The sequence below is a fragment of the Cuculus canorus genome, chromosome 12 (assembly GCF_017976375.1).
Source record: "Cuculus canorus isolate bCucCan1 chromosome 12, bCucCan1.pri, whole genome shotgun sequence".
Classification (NCBI taxonomy): domain Eukaryota; kingdom Metazoa; phylum Chordata; class Aves; order Cuculiformes; family Cuculidae; genus Cuculus; species Cuculus canorus.
This window is the reverse complement of record NC_071412.1, coordinates 3931243-3956059: the sequence shown is the minus strand read 5'-3', so window position 1 is coordinate 3956059 and position 24817 is coordinate 3931243. Positions and strand designations below refer to the sequence as shown.

At 39.5% G+C, this 24817-nt stretch overlaps 1 protein-coding gene across 2 annotated transcripts; it reads right to left on the bottom strand.

The window, feature by feature from the left end:
* Window positions 1-700: 700 nt before the first annotated feature.
* Window positions 701-22013, bottom strand: GLDN (gliomedin). Of its 2 annotated transcripts, XM_054077330.1 has the most exons (10): window positions 21528-22009; window positions 16574-16625; window positions 14285-14302; window positions 13092-13199; window positions 11987-12133; window positions 11162-11287; window positions 6438-6518; window positions 6231-6356; window positions 5374-5524; window positions 710-2090 (listed from the first exon to the last, which is right to left on the bottom strand). In XM_054077330.1, exons 1-10 carry the CDS (start codon window positions 21789-21791, stop codon window positions 1631-1633), a joined length of 1533 nt encoding a protein of 510 aa, XP_053933305.1. In that variant the 5' UTR covers window positions 21792-22009; the 3' UTR covers window positions 710-1630. The 2 variants fall into 2 exon arrangements, with proteins under 2 accessions (XP_053933306.1, XP_053933305.1); XM_054077331.1 differs by lacking the exon at window positions 11162-11287 and having other exon boundaries at window positions 701-2090; window positions 21528-22013.
* Between the last annotated feature and the right edge of the window lie 2804 nt (window positions 22014-24817).

Below are 24817 nucleotides of genomic sequence, written 5' to 3'. Positions count from 1 at the left end.
TCTTCATCTCCAACAAAGGCAGCAGCAATAAACACAGCCCTGGTTCTGTTACTGAGAAAAGAGGCAGAATTTGCTGGCTTTCCTTCTCAAAGAGGTTTTGCACTCATTATTGGCATACATAGAATTCTCAGTGGATAAGTTTTGATGTCTATACTAGTTCAAAGTATTAATTATGCTTTTTTTGTTTCCCTCTGCATGTCTCTCCTTAGCATGCGAAGCCTGAATCCTGGCCTTAGTGAGACCAGGGAGTATGCTGAGAAGAGAGGATGCAGCCCAGGCCCAGCCATCCCTGCACAATACACAAGCTTAGGTGCAGCAGAGGTGTTTTTCCAGCACATTTGTTAGACAAGGTTCTGTAGACACAGACATTCCCAAATTCATACTTTTGGTGGTACCTGGATGTCACATAGGCATTAAACAGCTCAGTGCAGTTCAGGGTTTAAGTGATGCTTTGCTTCTAAATATTTACCAATGCACGCAAGCAGCTTAAAAATTTGGGTGGGTATTTTATGAGTGTGATTCTAAATATAGATACACAAACTAACAGTGGGGATTTATGTTTCAATGTTAAAATTAGAAGTTTCAAATACCAGAACAAAATTAAAATAAAAATCCTACTATTTCTAACCTTTAGCTCTCAAACATCTGAATGGGAGTAGGCAATCTTTGAATTAAGATGAACAACACATTAAGTCACGAAGGACTATGATGAATACGTGCATTCCTGCTCCAGATATTTTATTTTTCTAAGAATAGCAGCAAAACTATATACCCATCATTTTATTATTTCATTTGTATGGATAAACATGGGGAAATTTATTTTTTTAAAACTATACCTTACTATATAGTTTTAAAGGTTTACACGAGGGGCAAGGAAGAGACTGCAGAAACACAAGCAACATGAACACTGTTAAAAAGGGAATTTTAATTGTAAACTTTACATCTTCTCTTCAATTTTCTACCTCAATACTTTTCTTCCCCCACTCATTTACTAAACATGTTCATGTAGAGTCAATATTTAATAATGCCATTATTCTCATTTTCCTTGTACTTGGGCTTTATTTTGCTTTTGATTATATAATAGTTGACTGGATTTGTCAAATTTGAAGCTTTCTGCTTTTTTTTCTGTCATTTTTAATAGCATTATATCTTTTCTTAAAAAAATGTTCACAGAAAATCAGTGGAAATTATTAAGTGAAAACGACAAAGGTATTTGTACACAAAAGTTCATTATTGAGACATTTATACTAGACCATAATCACTGACTAGAAAACGATTACAGATAAGATGATTGCAACTGAAGCTTATAAATAGTCTCTGCTGAGCACACGGCCATGGAATAATCAATGTACATTAGATATAATTATCAGCAGGGGAAAACAAAAGCAAGTCTGTGCTGTGTGCCAGCTGCAACGCTGAACAGCTTTTTTTAAAGAACCATGAGAATGGCCTGTATAATTGAAGTGTGTTTACACAAAGGTACCCGATCTCCCTCTTATGTACACTCGCAAACCACCATCGGTGAACAGAAGATTATACCAAGTGAAGAGACTGCGATGTGTATATCGTGTAGCTTTAAATAATCTGTTTAGTCAAACACGGTCCCCGTACACTACACTTCAAAATACATTCATCTGCCAAAATGTACAGGGTAGACCATTAAGCTCCCATTCTCCCACGTATACAAATTCTTATCTCTTAGACTGTATGAAAGCATAGCAAGAACAGACTGTGAAGACCGTAACTCAAACCTTGCATCAATCTGCTTCTCTTTCAATAAATCAAAAGCAAAACTTACTGTCATATCCTTAGTATCAGTAACATACATAATGCCACATGCTATAAATGCATTACCAGCCTTGGACTTAGGATATGTAGTATTAATATGCCGAATGACTGAAAATCTTTCTTCATCGATATGTGCTACTATTATATTTTCATCAGTGCTTGATGCATATATAATCCAAAGACCCTTCTCATCCACTGCTATGTTGAAATACGTCTTCGAGTTAGAAAAGAGGTAGTTCCGACCATGATATAAGGCATTTTCAATGAGTAGTGTGCCCAGCGTTGCTTTATCGAGCCCAAGTCTGAAATAAGATAAAGTAAGTATTCAGTATGTTGTGTTAAAAATTACACACCGGGTGGTTAAATCAATTCAGACTGCATTATTACAGATAGAAGCATTGTTGAAAATACTTGAGTTCAAGGACCACTCAGATATCTCTCAAGATAAAGTACTCCACTTGAAGCACCTTCCAAAACACTAGGAGAAAATTCCAAAGTTATTAATTTGGAATTACCAAGCTGAAAGATGCACAAAGGATGAACTCATTTTGGTTGGTTTCACTTTATTTAGTCTATGAACTTTATTATCAGCAGGATGAAAAAGAATTAGATACCAGGCGAAGGCCCAAACTTGTGAAATGAAATCTGTACAGAAGTTTGCTTTCAACTAGGTAGGAACTAAAGGGAGAAAATGCAATTGACCAAATCAACATGAATTCTGGGCAGGTTCACCTAGTCTTAAGAGTTCCTTTTTTTTTGAAAACAGTTCAGATAATGGAGGGATTTGCTCAAGTAAACATCAAAGAAATAAAATATCTGCTTTTGCAAAGCCAAAATTCTGACCTCATGCTGGCCTCTAAGAGAGCTGTCTGAATATCTCATCTCCTATCAAATTGTTTTTATTGCTTGAAATTCCTTAGTAGTATGATAATCTGAGGACAGCAGCACTGAGCAGCGAAATTGAGTTCCTCTGCTAGTTTAAGAGGGTAATCAGCTACTGTCAAGACACATTTGCAGTTAGCATTTAATCACTTAATAACGTGGTGCTTTAGCAAAGGCCGAGAGAGTATGCTTTATCCTTTGAAGTAATGTCCTCTGTAATGAAGCACATTTGATTGTCTGACTTCTATCTAACTGTAGCTCCATTCCTCAAATGGACAAAAAACTTTACTTAGCACAGGAATCCACTACAGTTACAGAAGTCTTCTGAAAATACAGGCTTAATGACAGGAGTGTTTCAGATCCAGAAACTTACAATAGAAGAAATATACTGGAGGAATAATTTTTCTATGGAAGAGACGTTGGAAAAATTCTCCTAAGAAAAGTCAAGAATGATTTACTAGACGATTCCCCTCAGCTTTTGTAAAACTCATGTCTGCGGCAACTATATTGTAGCAGTATATTTGTGCAATAAAGAAAGGCTTTGGGGATGGAGAAGAGCTGTGAGAAACGTGTCAACCCAGTCAGTCTTGTTAGTTGCTTCACATTTGTGAATAACCTTAAACAAAGGCAAGGGCTAGAAGAACAGCCCTTAGCAACAAAAGTCACATCGAAAAGCAGACCTTCTTCAAGATTTTTTCTATAAAACATGATAAAAATTATCTCAAGATTAATTAGAAATATACAAGATCTGTACCACAGAATGCCCTGTCTTTTCCTCTTATATGTGAAAATCCTGAAGGGAACAGAAAAGTGAGGTTTCATTCCTGAGGTTCTCTTTCACTTCCCCCAGTCAAGGGCAGTCTAGCCTAGAACTCCAAATAGTTCAGAAATTCCTTAATCTTCTGACAACTTGGGGTAAATGACAAGATACAGTCTAATATTTTCATCAGCCACAGGAAACTCAAGCTACACTCTTCTGGATCACTAAGATGACTGAAAAACAAAAAAGGGACAGAAGTGGGAATACGTGTTATGAAACAAGTAAGAAAGGATGAAGCAATCATAATGGCAGGGACCTGACCATCATGAGAAAACTTGCCAAACGGTCAGACAAACCTAGTTTTTCCAGCTTTTAAATGTGACTGGAAGCTCCTTTTAAATACTTTTCTCAGCATTTGCAAAATGAACCAACCAGGTCCTCACCTGTTCCTTCCATTAAATCAACACAAAAACTCCCAGATGCTTTTATGCAGCCCAAAATCAAGGATTTCTCTGTCACAGAATTCATAGTGCTAAAGGTAAATAATCTTAGGGTGAATAACTAAAAAGCCCATTTCTCAGCAACTTCTTAGGGAGGTCTTGAAAAATCCACAAATAGCTTGAGTTCATCTGTACATGAAGGTATTTCCCAATTAACAGTACCCAAGCAAAGGTGAGGAACCTCTGTCCTATCACTGTTTATGGCTTAGACAGAGAGAGTCTTTTACAGATGTATAAACAAAATCCCTGAAGATATTTAAAGTTGGTTGCCAAAAAGTGGGCTTGTCTTTGGCAGAATAAGTATTATAGAATCCAAGCAGCTTGCTCACATTCCTTGGCATCCAAATGAACATAGGAAGGCAGCACTCACACCTGCTTGGGCATAGACATCAAAGCATAATAATGTTCTTGGCTCAAACATCAGTCATGTAAAATAACTTGAAAGCAGATGCAATCTTTCATTTGCCCTTGGACTGTCTTTCTTTGGCTCTTCTCACAAGAAGAGACTTCGGTTTTTAATTGTATTGTCTATCTCTATCCTTGCTAGAAACTGAAGAAATAGAGATGTAATTCCCAGTTCCAGTTCAGGGAGGTACACTGGGAGAGTTGTAGGAACTTATTAGGAGGAAATCAAACAGTGGAGCCACTCCTCCACAACAGAATGTGCAGTTCACCAGGTCGTCATGTCCTCAGCTGTGTCTCAGTGCATTCCTCTGCATTAGCAGTATTAACTCGGCCCCTACTGGCTAAGAATAATGCTATCCAAGAGCAAAGCATGTGCTTCAATGCAGCAAGAAGCTCTGAAAAGCAGAGCTCCATAAGTGGGCTACAGTCATATAGCCACTTATCTGTTGTCTCAGTAGCTGAACCAATTCTTATTCTGATGCAGGTAGATGCACAGCTTATTTTTTCTATCTCCCAGATTCCCTAGTCAGTTCCCATTTCTTTCTCACCATTATGAGCACAGCAGAGAATCCAAGTGCGAGACAGCAATGAAATGTATAATAGAAACCTGTTGGACCCCAGGAGAGCCAAAAGAAAGATCTGTTGTCATCTCTGCACGTGGCATCTTAGTAATCTGAAGGCCCAGATAGGACAACTACATGATAGTTGTCCTATCATGTAGTACAATGCTTAAAGAACTGACTGTCACAGCAGAGTAATGGTCCTGGACTACTCTCCCACTTTCTCTCCTCCCACAGCATCTGCACACACAGATGGAAGGCTGGTGGCCCACATTCTACTTATAGATGGCAAAGAATTAGTTGTTCTGTTCTAGAAAGAATTCTGAACCATTCTTCCTATTCTAGATAGGACCAAAAAGAATCATAACATGGTACAAAGAAAGCACACTGCTTTTCTGAGGTTCACCTCTGTCACTCTTAACCCATTGCTCCTCCTTCCACAACATTACTTGCCTTAAGTCAACTATGTTTGACTTACTTCAGAATGACATTGGTTCCTCCCTTCTGATAGTACAGATGATTGTTTTGTACCACATGACCACATCCATAATAGAATCCTGTGATGTCAATGGTCCTGTAGCTGTCATTCAGCAAGGCATTGGAATTTTCATATTCTTTTATAGAGTTTCCTAAATGAAAACATTAAAAAAGGACTATAATTTGCTTTATCTAATTTTGAAGTCTCTACCCTAAAATTCAGTCTCTACTGAAAGTCAAACCTCAATCAAATATCTGACAGATAACAACTGTATTTGTATTTTCAGTAGTGATTCAACATGCTGGACTATGATAAAATAATCCAGAAACAAACACCAAAAAAAATCTATAGAGGCATTTGAAGGCCTGCTTCCCACTGACCTGATGGGCCCTAATTCTGAACACGGTAAACATACAGGAAATACTTTTTCTTTGCACTTAGGTCCTGGAAATTTTCCTGCACTAAATGTGCAGCACCTGATTCATTTTCATGCCTACCTAAATGAAAAGGCAAAACTCCTATCTACAATTTAGGGAAGTAAAGCCCTAGGAAACTGTTGAAAGAAAAGAATAAAACAGCATGAACAACAGGCATTTAAACTTGGACTGGTTATGAAAAACTAAAATCCTCAAACTATTTTCAATATCTGATGTTGAGTCTGAAAGTGTCTAAAAATATTACAAATGCCTGTAACCATAGTATAGGCAAGTATTATGCAGGTAATATGGAAAATCTTGTGAAAAAAAAATGTGCGTAAAACACCTGTCATATGTGATTAGAAATATTAGTTGAAGGCATTAAGAAAGCAACGTAAGTATAAAAAGTAATTTTTTTATCAGTGACTACTATTAGCATACCTGAAAAATGCATGGTAAGCCAAATCCTCTCATCACTTATATTTGCAGGTTCCCGCATCCAAGTTCCAAATGTCTGCTGTACACTGACAAAGTGAACAGGGCTTCCTACAGATGTTATGACACATTCTAGTGGAGAAAAAGCACGTGTCCATTATCCGTGACATTAAAACATTAAGCAGCAGTAAGTCACGCTATCTAGCAGGTTACCAGCTTTTTTTGAAGGTCCAGGGGTTCTCTCTTCAGCTTTTCCAGCCAGGGTATCATCATTTGGTACAGCACACGTCTCACCTAGAGTTGAGAGAGAAAGAGTAAAACACATCACTGTTCTGTATTTGACGTAACAGATGTGCACATCAGTGACTCCATTAAAATAAAGGAATGACAACTAGGAATTTGTTTCACCTGAGGAAAAAAAAAACTTCAGTTGGTCTGGTCAAAAAATGAAATAAAGAAAGACTTGCTCTCACTTCTGCCAAGGCTCACACTGGTTTGCTACCTTAAAGTTGTCAGACTGACAGTCAACTTTGAGAAGTAACTAATTTTGCTTAACGGATTTAATTCCTTAGCTGGGGATTTCTGACTAGCCACATAGACAGACAGGGTTGCCCCTTTCCTTAGATAACTTCAGGCAACTGAGATAGCTGCAGCGGGCTGATTTAACAGTAATAACGAAAAATGCTCTCTTGGGAATGAGTGATGGCTAAACTCAAAAGCGCTGTGCCCAAACCTACATACGGCAGCAGGAGGGGTGTATGCCGTAGGCAGCACTGGAAGTTTTGCTCATGCTGCTAATGCCCGAGACAGTAATAAAGTACTAACACAGACACTGACCATAACAAGTCAGGTCAGTCATCCATGCCATGAAAGAAACAATATGGAAGACTAAGGGAAATTGTACACCATATTCCTTACGCACAGAGAAATTCACATTAGAAACAAAGAAACATCCGGAAATATTTTTTTCCTTACCCATCAACTATTTAAAGAGTAACTGGTTGGGTTTTCTCTTAGCATGTACTTTTGAAAAAATGCCTTAATGAAATTATTGATAGACCTTTTTCTATAAACCCAAATACCTCTTCTGCCTGTAAAACAGTGCAACAAATTTCATTTTGCTTAGAATGAATGACCACAGAGAACAGTTCTCAGCTCTTTGCTGAAGATACCCTGATTTAATTGTAGCCTTGTTTACTAATTCCATTCTTAACTTTCATCATCTTACACGTTTCACACTGTTTGACATGCAGGCTGCAAAATCTTTTGGACACGCAATGTAATTGTTGCCTTATAATATATCTACAGGATTTAAATGGCTGCGATGAAGTTTAAATAAGAAAGACAGTAAAAATATGAAATAACTATAAAGTAATGCCAAAAGGGTAGTATGACATTCAGGAAAGAAAGGACAGATTATACTACATTGTTGTTTTGTCCTTTAGGTTATATACTCTCTTTGTTCACGCAGAAGGAAACTGCTCCAAGACAGAGCAAGAACAACACATATTTCTCCCACGTATTTGTCTAGGACAGTTGGTGATACGACACAAAGTTTGGAATTGATAACAGTGTATCTCCAAAACAAGGCATAAACAATAAATCCAGATACGGGAAGAATAATGCCTATAGCCAGAATCTAGCAATCCCTCTAGATCCCTTTCCAGCTTCTGATCTCAAAATATCTCAAAAAAGGAATCTATTCAGCAGAAATTGTAAGTTGCAATGCACAAGTTCATTTTCTCGGGCTGTCTTAGAGATACAGATAACTGACACAGCAGGTCTCTGTACAGTAGTTTATCTTAGACTACAGAATAGTCAAGGACCTGGTCAGTGTTTGTAATGAACCCAAGTGCACTATTTGGAGTTGAGAACATTTGCAATACCTTCTGAGAACTTTCAGCTGCACGAACAGAAAGCTACAGAGATTAAAAAGACAGTTTTCAATCAGAGGCTCTTACATGAAATTCCCACTGCTTTCTTTCCATAAAAAAAAAAAAAAAAAAATTATTCTGATAATAAAATATTCTAGCTGAGACTTAATGGAGTTTACAAGACTTTACAGGTAAGTATATGGTCTGTCTAGGGAGGGTGGGAAGGATAGAGGGAGGGGATGTGGAGCAGGGTTATTTAATTTCTTTTAGAATTGACTCACAGTACCACTGAGGACAAATACACCTGGGCTTCCAACTAATTCTTCTCTTCTCTTAAAGAAATAAAGTTTTACCTGATTGAAAATTTAATTTAAAGAAATCGTTCTAGTATTCATATGTAATAAGTTAATTACAGTTGTAAATCAGCCTGTGTATTCTCTTTCCTTCAAAGGAATATGAATATTTAATTACAAAAGCTGTTTTATACTTGGAATTTTGGTAATAAGATCTCACAGCCTACTGACTCATAAAAAAATCAATGCTCTGAGAAAGATTCTTTGCAGAGTTGAGTATAACTCCCATCTGCACACTGGTATTTAAAATCCATCAGAAACCCATCAGAGATCTTATCCTCCAAAGCACTTCAGTCTGTTTCAACACTTGAGAAGAGGCTACATGAGTAAATGGTCCAATTCTATCTCATACAACAGCTCATGCATTTCTAAATTTCAAACAGGATGAGATTACTGCTACAGCCGTTTACTTTCCATTGTAAGGAGGCTCTATGGCCTCTGTTCTAACACTTCAACACCTAGCATCTCCTCATGGAGGTTCCTACATTCTACTACAGTTACAATTACATGCTATATTAAAAATAAAAGGCATAAATAATTTTTATGTGCCACCAGTATTAAATGTTCGCCAGTCATTAGCATTTATAATAATTTTAAAAAAACATTTTTCATCTCAGCAAACTGTGCAGAATGATAGCAATGTAAAAACATGTCAACTTATTAATGGTGAGGCATACAAAATGTTCTGCTTATTTCGCACTTAATAACACATAAAGGTCTTGTGCTATTCCCTGTTGTATGTCTATCAAGAAACTACATTCCCAATTACAAAAGAAACCACATTTTACCAAACACTGTCACAGATAACTCTCTTCCAGAAATGTGGAAGATTATTAACAGAGATACCTTTTGCTATTCCTTCATAGAATCACTCCTGACCTCCCTGAAAGCAGGCATCTCACCTGGGAGGAAAATCCTCCCCAGAACTGTAGGGGCAGCAACAGCAACTGAAAGCTGCAACCATCTCAAATGCAATAACATCCAGGGGCAATGGTTAAGAACAGCCAGATCCAGTGTGTAGATCCACACCCAATGCGATTACTATAAAAAGGTTTTAGAATATTAATATAGTCTTTGGTATCAAGTTGATACCAACACTTTCTTCCACAAAGTACTTACCTATTATTGGGGCCTACAAGAAAGCTGAGGAGGGACTGTTCACAAAGGCTTGTATTGATAGGACAAGGAGCAATGGGGATAAACTGGAGAGGGGCAGATTTAGACTAGACATGGGGAGGAATTTCGTCACTGTGAGAGTGCTGAGGCCCTGGCCCAGGTTGCCCAGGGAAGCTGTGGCTGCCCCATCCCTGGAGGTGTTCAAGGCCAGGCTGGATGGGGCTTTGGGCAGCCTGATCCGGTGGGACGTGTCCTTGCCCATGGAAGACATGGAACTGGATGATCTTTAAGCTCCCTTCCAACCCAAACTATTCTATGATTCTATGATTCTATTATTAATTTACTTAAATCCATATAAACTTCAGACACGGAAAAATATGCTCAGTACCCCATATTTGTCAATGTATTTACAAAGTACACGGTCAAGACAGCAGAGAACTTCCAAGCAGTCACCTGCAGGTGGAGGACATACACGGCAACTAAATTTCTCTATATTTGCTCCACACAGCAGAGGCAGCACTTTACTCATTAAAACACACAGGCACGTGCATACACACCCCTGGATTTTATCTGAGGCACTTTAATCTATTTGAGAAAAAGATCTTCTAAAACATGGATAGAAGTTGTGACACGAAACACTGACAGAATTTTTCAACAACCCACAATATCAAGTTTGATACATGAGTATTTGCTGGTAACCAGCACACCTGAAAATCATCTCAGAGATCTCTTACAGCAAGCTCTTGACAGCACTCTAATCAGCGATTCAATTAGGAAAAAAAAAAGTGTGTAGCAGCTGCTACACTTCAGCATACGGTCTATGACAGGGCAGGCTGGATACTCGTGTTTTTGTTCTAACAGTATCTGCTGTGCAATTTGCAGCCACAGTTTCAAGAGATTCGACTGTTTTTAATTTTTCCTCTCTGAATATTAGAATTAGCCATATGTCTCACCAATACAGCTCCAGTAAAGGAAATAAAAGGGACTCACGATCCACCTGTCATTTGGGATAAAATAATGAGAAACAGCAACAATGGAAAAGAACTTTAGATCACCTTGCTCCAAAACTTACATATTCAAATGGACATAAAATCTCAGAGAATCCTTTTGTATTCCTCCAGCTTTTAAAAGTCTTAGCTTGTTCAAGCTTGCTTCAGTTTTTCCAATGACGAGGCAATGTTATTTTATAGAATACAGTGAAACATAGCCTGGTTAACAGGTGTTATATTTATATGTGAAATTAAAATTCAGCATTTAAAAGCTAAAAATTTCAACTGTATTCCTCTTACTTTCCAAATATACCCCATCTACCAGAAAACACCACATGTAAATACTTTGCCTGAGCATTAATGTAGCACGATTAAAGGACTAATATTGTAGTAGCACCTTAACCCAAAGCCCAAACAGATAGTTTGCCGTTTTATGCAGATTATATTTCAGAAGAACACCTAAGCATGTGCTCAGCTTTAATTTTGTGCGGTTTTACTGATGCCAGCAAAATTAAACCCATGCTTCCTGTTTTGTGAGACCTGGAGCCATGGGTTTAATCCTGAAGCTGTTTATAATATTACAAAGGACACTGGAAAGAACTAACCTGTGCATGTGCTGCTGTATATGTTCTCCTGAAGCTGTGCTTTACCTTTACCCTTACGTTTCCCTGGAGGCCCTGGGGGGCCAGGTGGTCCGGGGGGGCCTGGCAGTCCAGGTTCACCTTTTGCACCTACGTATGAAATAGAGTACAATGTCATAGGCTCGGTAGGCAACAGGCAACCTACAGAGAATGGTATGTGTCCACGTGATGGACTCTTGAGACATCTCTGAAACAGTCGCTCTCTTAAGAGGTTTCTACGTACAGAAATATACGTCACAATAAACTCACTGGGATGCTGTTTGTTAGAAGGTGAACCATATAAAACTGCACAAGTTATAGGATATCATTGCAATTTATCTGTCTGGATTACAGGCACATTAGAAAGTTATAAAGTGCTGTCGCCTTTTACTTCTTTTATCTAAGACCTCTCTTCAGAGGCTACAGGGCTATAATTTTATACAGCTTATATTTGTGGCTGCTTCATCTATTCCCATTGGAAACCTCCTCATTTTCTAATGGAAATATAAAACCACACTGCAAGAAAGAGCAGGAAGAGGTCAGCTGTATGGAAGTGTACAGGAAAGCATGAAATTCATGTACACCTTAACCCAAAGCCCAAGCAGAAAAGTTCTTGTGAAGAGTTGCATTAAAAAGAGAACAATTTCCTGGGCAAAGCAATACTCAAAAACTTCACTGCGGACAACGTGGTTCTGCTGGTTGGTCCTACTCTTGCAGATCAGATCACATTCATGCTTCAGAAGCAGAGTACATCTTTTTTTCTGTCAAGTGCACCGTTACAAGAGAACTCTTAAGAGCATTTCTTCCTACCTTCTAATATCACATCACTGTTCGCATCCCCCTTTTCACCCTTTGGTCCTCTTGTGCCCTTTCCTCCTGGCATACCATCCTTGCCAGGTAAACCCATTACTCCAGGTTCTCCTTTCTGCCCTTGATCACCTTTTGGTCCTGGCAAACCTAGAAATAAAAAGCATTTCAGTACCAAGAACACTGTTCCATTACTAAACATCAAGCAATATATTTTTTAATACAAAACCGTATTCACTCTGGTTGGTTTTTTCATCTCTATTTAACTGGGTAGCTGTATTTTGTTTTAGTTTCAAAAAACCATTGTAACCTAATATGAAGGGAAACTGTGTACAATCCATTTGGTACAAATAAAACATTCTTTACCTAGTGATCTCTGCATTTTGAACAGGAAATGTACAGACCTGAGCCTCATTAACGCTGGCTGGAGCATCTCTGGGTAAGTAGGAATACTAAGCAAAGATGTGAAGTAATAAATTTATTTCACATTTGAAATAGACTAGACTTTTTTTAAAGCAATTAAGCACTGATATTACAACACACATTGCACTTTTTTCTTTTTGCCTATTTTCCACTCCTCCAGCAAAGCACAGACATGGCTACCTAGTAACATTTTCACAGGGCTACTATAAACCTCCCTCTACCTGTTTGCCTGAAACAAATAAAAAAGCTGTTCCAAGAGTTTTCAGCCTAAATAGACAACACAGAAAAGAAGAAAAATATAGAAATATACTGCTCCTGCCACATTTATTATGAATATGGAATGAAAACTGTGGTAACGCATAACAACTCCCACCCCCAAACTCTGGCTTTCTTGTCCTAAGACATCTGTAGTCAAAGAGCCATTGTGCAAGTTCAGAATATTGAGATTCAACTAAGTACATACAATAGCTTTAATTTCTAGTGTATTTATACCACCTTCCTCACTGTGAAGTATGTCTGAAGTAATCTACCAGAGCTTAGCATAAGGCAATGAATGCTATGGAATTCTGTAATCTACGTCTTCCTTGTATACCTTGAAACCCATCTCCCTGTAAAAAGGTCTGAAAGTAACTACATCTGAATAGAACAGAAAATATTTCTTTTTTAAATAACCCCCAAAAATTACCTATTTTTCCTCTTTTTCCATTTACTCCTGGTTCTCCCTTTTGTCCTGGTATACCTGGGACTCCATCTGATCCATTGTAGCCAGGGATTCCATCAAGTCCAGGAGGTCCTGAACAAACCAAACAGCATAACTGAATTTCCACTCTTCAATGTAATTTATCCTTAAATCTACTATATTTACATCTAGTAGGTGTATATACGTATATTCCTTAGACGTACAAAATCCTCTAATTGACCATTATGTTCTCCATGCCAACAGAGCATCCTCCTTGAAAAAACAAACAAACAAACAAACAAACCACAACACAAACAAACCCAATTTGAAACCAAACTTAAAGGTAAGATGCTTGTTTGCCCTGGCATTAGCAAAAGAAAGCTGAATGAAATGGATAGTGCACGCTTTTTGCACTAAGACCAGCACAGATCAGCCCTTGGGATTCTGCTTCAAGAATAAACACAATGGAGCCCATCATATTTCTGAATTTGGCAGCGATTATAACATCTTAGCTTTAACCTTGTTCATGGTTTGGGCCCAACTAACCTAACACAAGAAAAGTATTTACCTACTGGTTGATACAGAAGAAATCATTCTCTCTTTAACAGTATTTGAAACCCCACAAACAAAAAGTAACTGATACTTTTCTGATGGAATTATTCTAAGCAGACCCACAGGTAAGGAAGCGCAGAAGGAAAGCAAATAACCACTCTTAAAGCCTAGCAACCACATGAGCGAGAGCAGAGAGAGAATTAAATAAGGAAGGAGGAAAAGTTTTGGGGGAGGTGGGAGGGTGGAACGAGTAATGAACATTTTTTAAAGAGATGTTTTTAGTGTTATAATTATAATATCAGTTTACTCATAGGTTTTATACATACACTCATCTCTTCAGATAAATGCAGCTTAAAAACTTCTAATTGATTTCATATGGGTTTTAATCAAACGCGTTTTAGCAAATGTAAAACGATTCTATTCCCTCCACGAGAAAAGTGTCATGCCTAAAACCTCCCCCATCTCAGAAGGGAACAAGTTGACCTAAACACAAAAACTACAAAGGCAGGTAGTCATTGATTCTTCTGTCATTCTAAGCAGCAAAGAAAGGCTCTTCTACAAGAGACACATTTCTACACTTCAACATGTCGTACCAGCACCTGTTTAAATTACCCCAAAATGTTAAAGCAATTGTCAGAGTATCTTACCTGGGGGGCCTGGGGGGCCTACAACAAGAACAAGCAAAAGAACACAAGAAAGAAGAAACGGTGAGTTTAACCTAGCAAGAAAACAAAAAAGTAATTCAAAATTGAATTGAGTAGCATTAGATCTGAACAATAAAGGGGGAACCCCTCAGATTTCAAAATTAACACCTATGGAATTAACTGCCTTCTACTGTAAATAACTATTTGATCATTAGCAGAAACTCAGACTTATTGAAAGAGTATCCTATAAAGCAATTACATACACAGGTACATTTTGCCATTTGTCATATAAATTGATAAAAGGTTTGACAGACAACCAGCTCCACAATGTATTCTCACTGTCAGGGGCTTAGGTGTCTTTACAATGCCATGGATGCAAGGCATCTAACAATCATTACATTTCCTTTGTATAAGTGATCACCAAGATCCTGTTATAGTAGAAGAAGAGCTTTAAAATACTGATGAATGCCACAACTAAGAATCCTGTTGAAAGCACACATTGAAAATACACATTAAAAATACATGCTACACTTCTGTTTTACAGATATCTCATTGCAGTCCAGGATTCATACTACTTAAACAGAAAAAGAAACAAAATAAAAGTCTTTTGATTACTATTAACTACACCTAATTCACAATCAGGATTTTCACACGTTATTGTTCTGCAGACTGGACCAAGCTCCCCTCAGCACCAGGCTGCTGTATCAGAAATTGGACTTACTTTAGTTATTCAGCAACATGTATTACAATAAATTGTGTCTCCCTCTGACTTAATTCAAGCAGAAAGTCTTAATGAGAAGAAAGCATAACAGGCAAGAGTAAAGCAGAAAAAGTCTCTGTAACAAGATTTATCTTATGTGATCCCTAATACACATTTAAAAAAAACAAAAAAACAAACCCACAAAATACACACACGGGAAAAGCAGGTTAGGAAAATACAAAGGTGATAGTTGCAATTACAGAGCCAAGTTAGTTCTGTGAACAGTTTTATCCAGCCAACACAGTCCTGTCTTGTTTCAACAAAACTCTCTACAACAGAAAATAACAGTAATTACTAGATTTCCCTAAAGATGACAATTTGCAGCATTAATTAGAAAGCATGAGTAAAGTGAAAACCATTTTGTAATACCATTACAGCAATTATCCCTTTTAATCAGTACAGGCGGTAACCTCAGTTAACATCTTTCTGCCAATTTTCCAGTAAATGACCATTTTTTCCACACTACAATGTTACATCCATTAGTGTGTTCAATTACTTCCTCCTCTCAAACACGGAGGATCTTGATTATCCTTGGATAAGTGTAAGATAAATAGGAAAGGTACTTGAAAAGCAGCAAACATCACAGAGGCCTATAGCAGAGAAAGTCAGCATTAGAATAAAAACTGAATAGGGTCAGGAGAGCCAGAAGGTGCAGAAGGCACCAAGTAGCATGAATTCAGAAGTCTGGAGCTCAAAGAAACAAGTTTGCCTGTAGTTCAGCCTCAGCTCCAATCAGAACTGATCTACAATTTCAGAAGCAATATTTCACACGTGTGTACCATGGTAATGCTCATTTATGATGAAATCAGTTGAGACAAATGGATCTTACAGCCATTTGAAAACAAACCAGACAGCAAATGAAGTGTTTTCTTTAACTCAGAAAATGGCTTATTCCTAATCTTCTCATTTCCAAAAAGAACACGACTCAATCTATTCCAGATTTCAAGGCTGGACTATAGCCCTTAAACTGACTGATACCTGATATTCTCTTTGCAGAATCACATAGAAACTTCCCACATCTCCTCTTATCCCAGCCATCAGGCTGTTTCAATCCCCCATCAGTAACAGCTGAAACCCAGCACCCTATTACTGCAGTCCAAGGCAGGGAAGGCAAGCAAATTGCTCATCTACACCCCACTACTCCCCAGCAGTTACAAAACAATGTGTTTTCATCCCACCTTAGCCTTTAACTGTGAAGACTTACAAAAAAATACCAAGACTAAACCTCAACTATTATTTTAAATAACCAAGTATACAAGATTTGCTTATGAAAATTATATGGGAAAGAAATAGGCCCAAGTAACATGAACTGAGCTCCTGAAGTTCCAGCATTTATGATAAGTAGGTATAGGTAAGTCCCAAAGTAGCACGTATTATCTTTTATAAATAAATAACCCAATTGATATGTAAATTCTGATAGAGGAAGCAGCATATTTCTTTGATGCAGTCATTGACCTCAAGTTCTTTGAAAACACTGTAATTCTGTATTCCTGAAGGTAACAGAGGTGTGATGCTTAAGGCAATAAACATACCTGTTAAGCATATCCCTTTTGTGCTATTACATAAATCCACCATCACTCGGACCTAATATTGCAAAGAAAGTAAAGTTGAAAACAATGCATGCCATAAAAGTCTGTAGTTTACTTTGCCTGTAGAAATAATTCGGAAAACAAAGATACTCTGTGCTTAAAGGAGTAAACTTTTTAGAGCTACCTTAACATTGTGACACTATCCACCTCTTCAGGAAGCAATTTTCTCATAGGAATCTGTTAAATACATCTCATTTTAACCATCACTGAAAATATGAAGAAAATATTGGGCAGACAATGCCATATATCATTTAGGCACTAAAGTTCACACAGTACCACAACATAAGCGTGGTTGTCCACGCATTGACTCTACTAGTATTAAAAGTATTAAAAGCCAGCATCAGCCAACACAAATTACGCTCAATTTTATTTTAGATTCACATGAAACAATGGCTACAGTTCCAACATGGCATATCCAGTGAGAAAGGTGACCTATGTTCTAAGTAAGCCATTTCTTACGTTGGAATAACCAAGATTTGTGAATTTGGAATGGCTCTACATCCATTCAAAAATGACAGACTTTATAAAAAACAAGTTAGAAAAGACATTCATACAGATGTTTTTAAGCTAGAATAGGCTAAAATTTATCCATTTAAAAAGTCATCTTTACAAATTACATGAGTTTTGGCAGGGCAAACATTCGCGTCACATGTCCTGTGTGCTGAGACTCAAGTCTAAAGTGTGTTGCAAGTCATCAGAACATCCAGCAGAAATGAGAATGTTATGAACATGAGTGGTAGAAGTGCCTTAACTCTATGGGAAAGTCTAATGTTTATAGTCAGCAAAGAAAGAGATCATTATTTCACGGCTGGACAATATATGATAATTTATGAACATATTTACCAAGAGTTCCACATTTATTCATCTTTGTACAATTACTCTATTTAAAATGATGGAATGCACTAAACCCAAACAATAGAACAAACAAGTGCAAGTCAATCTGAGAGGCACATTGATGTTTAATCCTAGCAATGTTATTTGTCTCTATCAATCTTTATTTAATTAATGCATCATTAGCGTCAAGTAATAAGTCTAACAGATTCAATTATTTTGGCGGCAAGTATTCTTTTGCTGCAAAATTCAAATTATATTTGACTATGGATTTCAATTCTGTCTCACACACACTGAGAATTTACCGGATTCCAGACTGTACTGCAACAATTCTTGTATTTAGAAGTTTTAGACCCCATTTAAACCAGCTGAGATGAGCTAGCTGATTTTGAATATCAGAATTTGTTCATTCTTTTTCCCCTCACAGCCCTCAAAACTGCTTGGCTTCTACCCTGGAATTGGTAAAATACACGTTGTCCATGTGTGCTCTAATTCAAACTGCATTTTAATGTAAGTGGTTTTGTTGAGATTGCTGAAGTGATTATAACTTGCTTTGAGGCCCTTCCAGTTATCTCAGCAGCATTATTTTCACCAAACAGCGCAATTCAGGGTACAATTAAAAGATCGGGCACTCAAACAGTGTGTTATAGCTAATAACCTACATCACAACCTTCAGCACAACTATGAAGGATGGGTACCTCAGTCATCCAGTCAACCACCAGCATCACCCTGGCCATGAAGAGAAGCTACAGATAAAAGTAGCTCATTTAAATGCTAAAAGCTTCGTTTTCTCATAAAGAAAGGATAAGAAAAAGGCAATTGCTCAGATAATTACATATATATATAACTATGAGACATCACTCATCACTTGAACAGTTTTAAGTCTCACTTTCAAACTTACTGCTCACAAATTTACTGGACTGTTACCCTCTCATCAGCCTTTCTACAGGATCAGATTTGCCAGTTTCCGATTTTTATGCTCTTACAAAATAAATATACATATTTCTAAATATATAAACAAACAAAAGGCACAGAACCAGTAACATACTCACATTATTAAAGCTAAAATATATTTTTTGATGACTAAAGTTAATTCAAAGGTTCTTGAACAGTGGCCACAACAGATCTCCCCTGACCAGCAGGTGTGTAGAGCAGTGGAACATCGATACCTGTAGTACCGATCTGCAGAAATCTGTGCCTCCACTGCAAGAGAGATCCTGCTCAGACAACACCTCCATTCAGGGCCCATATTCCACAGGACATCATTCCAAGGCTCACCAATGCAGTAGGGATCACATCAGCAACCATAAGGAACTTTGTCTTAGGTACTGCGTAAGTGGGAGTTCGATACAAAAGACAAAGATGAAGGGGGTGGGGAGGCTTGAAAATTAATATTTGATAGAAATTCAGTAAGAACAAAACACCAAAGAAACCCCAATGAACTCCCTGCAGGATAAACATGTTTAAATGAAGCACATCGCACACAACAGCCGTCACAATGGGGATTTAAATGGAGGAGCTGCACACGAGTGGTCTCCACATGCTGTCAAAATACATATTGTGTCACTCGGTGCTATTTGGAGAGGACAATACAATTCATTTCATCCATACATGCTACCCAGCACAGCAGAGCAGCATATTTAACTGCCACTATCAAAATCATCTAGGCATTCAACTGCCATGGATGATGTAAGCCTAAGCACCTAACAATGGGCAGGATTAATAGCATTAAACCCCTGTCAGGATCTGAATCTTTCCTCTGATTAATTTTATTTGTGGATCCCTTAGACTCAAAAAAGTGATCTGTGTCAGATAGAACAAACCGAGCTGCAGATGCCAATCACAAAGATGATTTCTTAAAAGAAACAGGAAGAAGTTTAGACTAAATGTTTTGATGAAAAACTCAGATACAGTACACAAAATATCCCACTGGGGCAGCAAATCTTTTAGCATTACCTGATCCGAAAAAAAATCTAAAGAAAAGACACTAGTTTTTTCAGTTATTTTTTATAGGTTTCTAGAAAGTTATTTAAGGTTTTGAATTTTCATTATTCATGTGATTTTTAAGACCATTTTAAGTACAAAACCAGGCGATTTTAGGACTTCGAGAAATTAAGCGCTCCAGTAAATGCGCAGGGCCCAGTGAAAAATGTTGCTTCTTTGGTCAGTGGAACTAGAAGCTAGAACCAAATAGCCAATATCTTCTGGTCTTGCCTCACAGTAAGAAGACTTTCTTTGAATTGCCAGAGTCTTATTTTGCAAATTTCAAACTGAAGGCACAGGGATTTAAATGGCCTTAGCTAAATAAAAATAATAATTATTATTGATCTTAAACCCCCAATATTTGCATTATCAAAACTCTATGCTACAAACACCTGTTCCCTACATTCTCATTAGCTCTAACACTGATGGAGACGCCAGCACTGTAAAATCATCATTGCAATGGTTTATTAGCAGAAATGCCAGTGGAACGTTACTGAGAAGGTATTTTCTGTAAATAATTTTTTAAACCAATATTAAACCAACAGTAAGAGCATAACTTCGCCTGCCCTGTTTTGGTTTTTTTGTTGGCCTTGGCGTGCAGTCCTCACTGGGACAGAATTTCCACTCTTCTTCCCTCAACAGCAGTGTTTTTCTTGCATTTCTTCTGACTCAGACCTTCAAAGCTTTTCAATCTATTCAAAGTTTTTCAACTGTATGACCTGTATAATTTTTCAGCCACATGACCTAGTTCCTACCAAGCAATGATAATCTTTTCACTGAAGTAGAAAAAAAAAAAACCCAAGCGGTTGTGCCACAGAAAGGACATACAGTTCTCTTCTGACCCACCAAATCAAATCACGGAATGGTTTGGGGTGGAAGAGAGCCTCAAAGGTCAGCAAGCCCAACCCCTGCAGTGCGCGGGGACAGCTTCCACTCCATCAGGTTGCTCAGAGACCTCAATTCAGAACTAACAGAAAGGGCACCACCAATTTCAAAGAAATGGAATGGCAACGTCATACCCAGAACTTCATCTGAGATGCTGAACAGCAGAAAGCCCATGGAGGGGTCTGTCAGCGGTGCAGAAACTTACAGACCTGGAGCCTTGGAAACTGGAAGGCAGACTTTTTATTTCAAGTGCATTTTCGAAGTTTAACTAAATCCACGCTACTAACGAACTGCTTTGCTCCCTTTGTCTCCATTCCCTATCGAGGCCCGGTTGGGTGGGCCTTGGGCAGCCTGATCTAGCCGATGTCATGGCAGGGGGCTTGGAAATGGATGATCCCTTCCAACCCAAACGATTCTATGATTCTATGATTTTAGAAGTTTAATCATAGCTGCAAGCTACTAACAAACAGCTTGACTCCTCTTGTCCCTGTCAACTACCATTTTAACCATCACTGCAAGCTGCCAAGAAACAGCTTCAGTCCTCAGTTAACTGTCACTTTAGAAGTTTAACCGTAACTGCAAGCTACTAACAAACCGTTTCACTCCTCTTGTCCCTGTTAACTCTCATTTTAACCATCACTGCAAGCTGCCAAGAAACAGCTTCAGTTCCTTCATCTGTTAACTGTCACTTTAGAAGTTTAACCATAACCGCAAGCTACAAACAAACCATTTCACTCCTCTTTCCTCTGTTAACTACCATTTTAACCATCACTGCAAGCTACTAACAAACCGTTTCACTCCCCTTGTCCCTGTTAACTCTCCTTTTAACCATCACTGCAAGCTGCTAATGAACAGCTTCACTCCTCTTGTCCCCGTTAACTCTCACTTTAACCATCACTGCAAGCTGCCAAGAAACTGCTTCACCCCCTTTCTCTGTTAACTGTCACTTTAGAAGTTTAACCATAACCGCGAGCTACCAACAAACCGTTTCACTCCTCTCTCCTCTGTTAACTACCATTCTACCCATAACCGCGAGGCGCTAACGGCTCCACTCCCTCTGGCACCATTAGCTGCCATGCCGAAGCCCACCCGCCAGCCCGTGCCCCGTTCCCCGCTCTTCCCAACCGTACGGGCTCCGGCCGCCGCTCGGGGCCCCCGCGCCGGCCCGCTCGCCCCGGGCGGGCAGCCCCGTCCCTACCGGCACCATGGAGTAGGTGAGCATCATCAGCATCTCCTCGCTTTCCGCGCGCACGTGGCCGCGGCGGCTCCGCTTGCTGCGGGGAGCGCCTGGAGGGTCCTGCGGGGAGAGCAGCCCGGGACGAGCCGCCTCCAGCTCCCTCAGAGCGTCTCCCAGCTCCTTCCACTGAGCCAGAAGGAAAAGCGTGCCGGCCGCGCTGAGCGCCGCCAGCAGCGCCACGGCCGCCAGCAGCCAGGGCAGCGCCCGGCCCAACGCCGCAGCCATGGCCGCGGGGTGCGGGGCAGCAGCCCGGAGCGGGTTCTGTGCCCCCTCGGAGCGCGGGGACGCTGGAGGAGGGAGGGACAGCGCGAGGGGCAGAGCGGAGAGCCCTGTCCGGGTGTGGCAGCGGCTCTTGGCGGCGTGGTGAAGGCGTGGGATGGCGGGAGCTGCCTCTGCCCCGAGTGACCGCGAGGGTTTAAAGGAGTCCCGCGGCGCCCGGCCTTGGCCAGCGGTCCGGGCTCTCCACAACGCCCTTCTCCAAAGCAGTAAAAACTGGGGTCGTTCAGCCTGGAGAAGAGGAGCCTGAGGGGAGACCTTATTGCTCTCTACAACTGCCTGAAAGGAGGGTGTGAAGAGGAGGGCGCTGGGCTCTGCTCCCAAGGGACAGGGGACAGGACAAGGGGAAAAATTTTCCAAAGGGTCATGGGGCACTGGAACAGCTGCCCAGGGAGGGGGTGGAGTCCCCATCCCTGAAGGTATGTAAAAGACGGGTAGAGGGGGTGCTCAGAAAGATGGTTTAGTGGCAGACAGGCGTGGTTGGACTCGATGAGCCAAGAGGTCTTTTCCAACCTGGTGATTCTGTGATTCCTGTCTACAACTGCCTGAAAGGAGGTTGCAGAGAGCCGGGTGTTGGTCTCTGCTCCCAGCTAACAAGTGGTGGAACAAGAGGGAACGGCCTCAAGCTGCACCAGGGGAGGTTCAGATTGAACAGTAAGAAAAACTTCTTCACCAAAAGGGTTATCTGGCAGTGCTGCCCAGGGAGGCGGTGGAGTCGCCATCCCTGGAGGTATTTAAAAAACAGGTGGATAAAGTGCTTGGGGATAAAACTTAGTATTGGGCAGATATGGTTGGGCTTGATGATCTCAAAGATCTTTTCCAACATAGTGATTCTATGAATTGATACCGCACGGTAAAAATCCCTCCTTTATACATACACTGTCATTCTGCAACTCACGCAAGCGCTTTACTGGTTTAGGAACATCACGTGTCGTTCTCTAATAACACCTTACCTGTTGCTTTATAAGTTCAAGCACAGATAGCTCCCGAATTATTCCTGCTAACCCTTCTGTGACATGGGATATCTTTAATAAAACAAATGTTGCTCCCAATTAATTCATAGTAAAGATAAGGAAACGAATTATCCAGGATTTGACTGTTGTAAAGTACAGCAGAATTTGACCAGATATGAAAACTTCATGAAGACTATGAAAGTTACCAAACTCAGCACATATTTTTGGAAAACCTATTTTTAAAACTAGCATTTTAATTTTAAAAACAAAGCAGTTGTGCTTTCTTACATCCTTACTGCTTCAAATCCATCTCAAATTCACAGCTTTTTGAATGTCAAGTTTCCTACAAAAGAGCATTCTTGATCCTGACTTTGCCAAAGTGACAGTTCTCTGCAAATCTGCGCAGCTGAGAAGGTACGAGATTTTGTCTCAATTCTAACTATGCCATTGACCTGCAATTCATGCTAATCCCGCAGTGTGCTGACAGCTGAACTATTAGGTCAAATCAAATTTGAATTTCATACATGCAGTTCTGCTGCAGTCTGTTAAACACAGTAGAAAAACCAAGACAGGAAATCTACACCTTTGTATTAAAGTTCTCCAGAATAAAATACTACTGAAAAAGCATTGCTTTCCTCAAGCATCGCATTGGAGACTCCAGAAACAGCCATCATGGGTTTAAGTAGAGCCAGGTGAAGGTAGAGGGGACACTCATGATTCCAATTCATCCCATAATGAAATACGAGACAAAAGAAAATCATCAAACATGCAAAGGTGCAAGGTTAACCAGCAAAGAATCATAGAATGGCTTGGGTTGAAAGGTTTCACTGTATTGGTGAAATACTTGCTACCTTAAGGTCTAGGAAGCAGTTACACTATCTCAGATCTGGTCTGCTAAACTTCTGCTATACCATAGTAAGTTTTTCCTGCTTTCTATATTTTACAAAACAAGACCAGGAATCTAATGCTTCAACTGGTATTTTCAGAAACGAGCACACTATTCAAAACTTAATTTGGCTATTAAAAAATAAAACCAATGCACACAAACATTGATAGAATTGCAACCTTTTTATTGGATTCTATTTAAGTTCCCACTACCAGCCTCCAGTGAAACATTCCTCGAAAAAAGAATGTCACTGCAGTTTAAATTACTGCTTTAGCTCTTTATCATATTGTTGCAGACAATCTATTTCAGAATTACAGAATCATAGAATCATAGAATAATTTGGGTCGGAAGGGACCTTAAAGATCATCTAGTTCCAACTCCCCTGCCATGGGCAGGGACACCTCCCACTGGCTCAGGCTGCCCAAGGCCCCATCCAACCTGACCTTGAACGCCTGCAGGGATGGGGCAGCCACAGCTTCCCTGGGCAACCTGGGCCAGTGTCTCACCACTCTCATCATGAAGAAGTTCCTCCTTCTGTCTACTCTAAATCTGCCACTCTCCTATCACCACAAGCCTTTGTGAACAGCCCCTCCCCAGCTTTCTTGTAGCCCCTTCAGTTACTGGAAGGTCGCTCTAAGGTCTCCTTGGAGCCTTCTCTTCTCCAGACTGAACAACTCCAACTCTCTCAGCCTGTCCTCGTCTGGAAGGTGCTCCAGCCCTCTGATCATGTTTGTAGCCTTCTCTGGATCCATTCAAACAGCTCCATATCCTTCTTATGTTGAGGATTCCAGAACTTTATGTAAGACTACTGATGTCATACAGATGCCCTTATCTTTTCACAGGGTGGACACTCAGAATGGATTTTATCAGTAAAATATTGACATGCTATGGAATAATAAAACCAAATGTGAAAAAATCACTTCTGAGTCTTTGAGTCTTGCAGACTATTTTGAAGCTATCGCAAAGTTCTACTTAGCTTTTCTGATGCTACTGAAGATTACAATAATAGTTTACTGTGCAGTTGATATCCTAGCTTATCATAGAAGTGAATTTTTGAGTTTTGCTTATCGTATTAATTTGTGAAAAAAAAGAAAAATGACTTTGCATTGAAGACTTTGTATCTTAAGCAAACCTTG